This window comes from Pangasianodon hypophthalmus, chromosome 23 (assembly GCF_027358585.1).
Source record: "Pangasianodon hypophthalmus isolate fPanHyp1 chromosome 23, fPanHyp1.pri, whole genome shotgun sequence".
NCBI classification, from domain to species: Eukaryota; Metazoa; Chordata; class Actinopteri; order Siluriformes; family Pangasiidae; genus Pangasianodon; species Pangasianodon hypophthalmus.
Window position 1 is genome coordinate 6,302,939 of NC_069732.1, and position 4,667 is coordinate 6,307,605.

General features: G+C 41.9%; 1 protein-coding gene across 1 annotated transcript; it reads left to right on the forward strand.

Annotated features, from left to right (window-relative positions):
- Window positions 1-408: 408 nt before the first annotated feature.
- sp8a (sp8 transcription factor a) lies at window positions 409-2,466 on the forward strand. The gene is made up of 2 exons (XM_026929989.3): window positions 409-527; window positions 955-2,466. The coding sequence occupies exons 1-2, from the start codon at window positions 507-509 to the stop codon at window positions 2,275-2,277; spliced, it is 1,344 nt and encodes a 447-aa protein (XP_026785790.1). The 5' UTR covers window positions 409-506; the 3' UTR covers window positions 2,278-2,466.
- The last annotated feature ends 2,201 nt before the right edge of the window (window positions 2,467-4,667 follow it).

Genomic DNA, 4,667 nt, shown 5'->3' on the forward strand with positions numbered 1-4,667 from the left:
CAGCTACCATAAAAGGTGCCAGTGCCACGTTTTATGGTGGTTGAAAAAATTGTGTTTACAACCCAATAAAACCCCCCCTTAGAAATATTATAGGCCTAATAAGAAAAGAATATGGCTGCCTTGGTTTGATAGATTCGGGTATAAATCGTTGCTGTGTTAAAACAGTCGTTCCAGGTCCTCATAGAGAAGAGGGGGAGATCCCCATCAGAAAGGATGACCGGATTGCGCTTCACCCTGCAGCCACGCCCACTTGTAGGCTTTCACATCTGCACTTGCCTTGAGAAGCTCGAAGAGCAGAGACGTCAGCGGCGATGACTTCACGACTTCCACGAATCTGATTGGTTGAAAGCCGAGCCTGCGGAACTTCAAAGCCAGAGAGGAGCTACAACTGCACTGGGAAAGGGGCGGCGAGCTTCAGTACATGACAATACTGCTTTAACAAAACAACCCGAGCAAGCGCGTAGGCTATAAATGTGAAGGTATTCGCAAAGGTGGACACTTCTGGGATGGCAACTTCACTTCTAGGGGTGAGTAAGAGCTTAATGTCTACTTCTGAGCTGTATTTTTATTTTCGTTTTTTGCAGAATTAGGTTGTCTTGCTCGTAGGTGAAGACACGAATCACGTTCAGAAGTTTGAAATAGACCTGCACAGTTGTAAGAAAAAATAAAAGAAAAAAGACAAAAGATGTTTACAATACATATTTACTTGTACAATAGTTAAGCTATATTTTTAATTTGTTTACTGTATCACAAAAAGCGTCGGGTTTCCTTTGGAGAGAGTATGCTACTTGTAAAAACGTGCACAATGATGTAATATAATATATAATATAGACTAATAATTTTCTATTTAAAACTATCTTATATTGCCTCATTAGATATTTCTAGAATATCATTCTGAGACCATGCTTTTTTCTCTGAGGCTTAACATGTTTTTGTTGTCTGTAATCACTCCAGGAAGAGCCCAAGTTTGGATCTACTCCTTTAGCCATGCTGGCTGCAACCTGTAACAAAATCGGCAGCCCGAGCCCTACATCTGCCATGATATCAGACAGCGCTTCATTTGGGAAAGGCTTCCATCCTTGGAAAAGAGGCTCTCCGGGAAGCTGCAGTCTCGGGTCGGGTCTGTCGTCTCGAGGCGGGAGCGGCCTGGCGGAAACCTTTAGCGCAAACGGTTCTCCAGTTTCCAGCGCTTTCTCACTAACGACCAGCAGCGCGTCCGGGAGCCCCTTCGGGAGCGATTACTCCGCGTTTCAGACTTCTGTGTCCATCTCAGGAGGATCTCAGGAGCCGAGCTCGCAGCCCGTGTTCATCTCCAAAGTGCACACCTCGGTGGACAGCCTGCAGGGCATCTACCCGAGGATGGGCGTCGCGCACGCGTACGACTCTTGGTTCAAGTCGGGCATCGCGGCTGGGGACACGTCGGCTGGCGCCTCGGCCTGGTGGGACGTGGGCACGGGTTGGATCGACAATCCGCTGGGCGCCAACGGCCTCCAGACCTCGCTGCATTCTCCGTTAGGAGGCTACAACTCGGACTACTCGGCGGCGCTCGGCCACTCCGCGTTCAGCGCTGCTTCATCGCCGCACCTGCTCGCCGGCGGGCAGCACCTAGTGGACGGATTCAAGCCCGTATTGCCAGCTTCGTACCCGGACTCTAGCCCAAGCTCAGTGGCGGGCGCCAGCGGAGCCGTCCTCACTGCATCGCCCGCTGTAACCCTCGCGGGCTCACCGCGCTCTTCTGCGCGGCGCTATGCGGGCAGGGCGACCTGCGATTGCCCGAACTGCCAAGAGGCTGAACGGCTCGGACCGGCAGGAGCGAGCCTACGGCGCAAAGGGCTGCACAGCTGCCACATCCCGGGCTGCGGTAAAGTCTACGGCAAGACTTCTCACCTGAAGGCGCACTTGCGCTGGCACACGGGCGAGAGGCCATTCGTGTGCAACTGGTTGTTTTGCGGCAAGAGGTTCACACGCTCCGACGAGCTCCAGAGGCACTTGCGCACGCACACCGGCGAGAAGCGCTTCGCCTGCCCCGTGTGCAACAAGCGCTTCATGCGCAGCGACCACCTCAGCAAACACGTGAAGACGCACAGCACCGGAGGCACCGAAAATTCAGCACCGAACGGCGGCGTGTGCAAAAAGGGCAGCGACACCGACAGCGAACAGAGCGCGCCGGGCAGCCCTGCGTGTCAGTCCCCGGATAACCCTGCGCACTACGGATCCAGTCCAGACGGCAAGCACGAACGGCCACAATTCAATCAGCTGAACAATCTGAATTTGTAAAATAATGGTAAAATTGCGTCAAGGCTGTGTCAGTAAGCCTACTTCTATCAATCCAGTGCAGAACGTCCATAACTAAAAAAATAAAAAATAAAAAAAAAAAACTTTTTAAAATGTTATCTAATATTTTATCCAAAAGTCTCAGGTGTCTTCATAAACACAGACAGGGAGCAGTGGCAACTTCCAGTAGCCTACACTATAAAAGCCTGGACACCTTCAACAAAAAAACACCCGTATGTTTACTGTATATATTTAGGTTTACTATGAAATGTCTTGTTTGATTTAACTATACTGAGGCACTTTACTCTTCATATTTAAAAAAAAAGGTTTACTTTATGGTAGACCAATACACCATAAACTCAGCAAGACAACACTGAGTAAATCTGATATTTTACAAACTCTGAATGGTGTTTGCCTGAAACAAAAATCGATCAAATGTTGCTTAGTTATCAGAGAAGGCTCTAGTGGGCTTCAGGACACTTGTGAAAAGTACTCAAGCAAATCTCAAGACTCCAATCTCAGTGTGGTTTTGTACCGTAGTCTTTCATTTCTCTGTGACTCGAAACTGCTCAGATATTTCCCCCAGTGCGTCGACATGTTCACCTTCTCCTGGAAAACAAACTGAAAAGTTGTACATACAGTGTGTCTCTCAGTTTTATTTATCCACGAGTTTGAACTGTACCTTGAAGTCTATCAGAGTCGCACTTTCAATTTATATTTATGATTTTAGAATAGGATCATTTCTATCAGGTTGTTAATCTTCTTTTTTTAATTTAATCTTTTTTGTTTGTTTGTTTAATTTAATTGCGCATGTGTGTTTGTATTTACTGACGATTGGTTTTAAGGTTAATATCTCTTAATAAAGTCAGATTGAGTTTGACTACAAATTAAATTCAGTTTTGCTTTGTCTCCTATGCAGCACTGGAACGAGTCTGGAAAATCCTAAATTATTTTTGTGTTGCACTGTGAACTGCGGCTGTGTGTTAAACAAGAGTATAATAAAACTTTATTACTGAATTGGTTTTTTTTTTAGGATTTTATAAAACAAACTAGCTGTGCTTGTAAGGGTTAAGCTCAGTTCTGAAACTTTTTTTCCTTTTTCGGGAAAAACTCCAAAACTCAGAAAGAAATCTCCTAAAAACAACAAAACAGAGTAAAGTAAAATAATAGGATTACATCCAACACAATAACAACACTGTTTTTACATAAGCCAACTGTTTAATTTATAATTTATGGTTAAATTATGCTGTTTATATATAATTCAAACCTTCTATGGACAAAGTTTGGTTGCTTTAGTTATCAGCGCTCATCAAAATACTTGTGAAGGCTTCATATCGCGTCATAAGGAAGCTACGGTAGTTATTATTATTATTATTATTATTATTATTATTATTATTATTATTATTATTATCATTATTATTATGTTTTAAACCGGATAAACTGGTCCTGTATGGTGAGTTCTTTGCTTAAACTCATTCAGTTCAGCTTGTCACTTTATTTGGGGGAAAATTATTCACCCTGTCGGTTTATTATAAGGGGTAAAATTATAATGTGCTATACAGATCAGTCTTCAGGTAACAAAAAGGACGCAAGTGTACGTGTGCATGCGCCGTTTTGCTTCTGTTTTGAAAGATTTAAGCCAATGAAGGAGTTTTTTTTTTTTCAGAAAAGCATCCCAAGTCAAACAATCCATCAAGAGTCTGGATGTCATGTTAATAATCTGATCAGCGAACGCAGCTATTTGAATTTCTTCAATGCAGTAGAGAACAGTTTATGACAGAATATTATTATTTTAGAGAGGGAAAAAGCTGAAGGAGGTCAGTTTTGTACTCAGTTTTGTGTAGAGTGTGTTGGGGAAGGTCTATATCTCCTCAGCCTGGATCTTCACTCTGTCTCTAATCTGCTGGACACAAAAGTTGGAATTACAACGAGAGAGGTTGCAAGGGCGCAATGAGGAAAAAGACAGAAAGGGAAAAATACAATATTTAATATTTGTGGTAACTGAAAGGATTTATGGATTTGAAGACTCTACCTCACTGGCAGAAATAAGTTATTACAAGTAACTTTACAAAATGGTCAGGTTTTATATATATATATATATATATATATATATATATATATATATATATATATATATATATATATATATATATATATATATATACACATACATACATACATACATACATACATACATATATATATATATATATATATATATATATATATATATATATATATGCATACATATTATATTATATATATATATAATTTGACATGTCATCAGTTTTACAGTTGCTAACAAAGCAACCTAGAGAGTACCTCAGAAATTTACATAATGTAGCCTACTGTAATATAGTATGTTAGAGTTTAAGTGTAAAAAAATACTTGCA

Bases quoted from the DNA above. Each gene is read 5' to 3' on its own strand.
- sp8a (XM_026929989.3), top strand. From the start codon at position 507: ATGGCAACTTCACTTCTAGGG. The intron at 528-954 runs GTGAGTAAGAGC...TAATCACTCCAG, and splicing joins TGGCAACTTCACTTCTAGGG to GAAGAGCCCAAGTTTGGATC.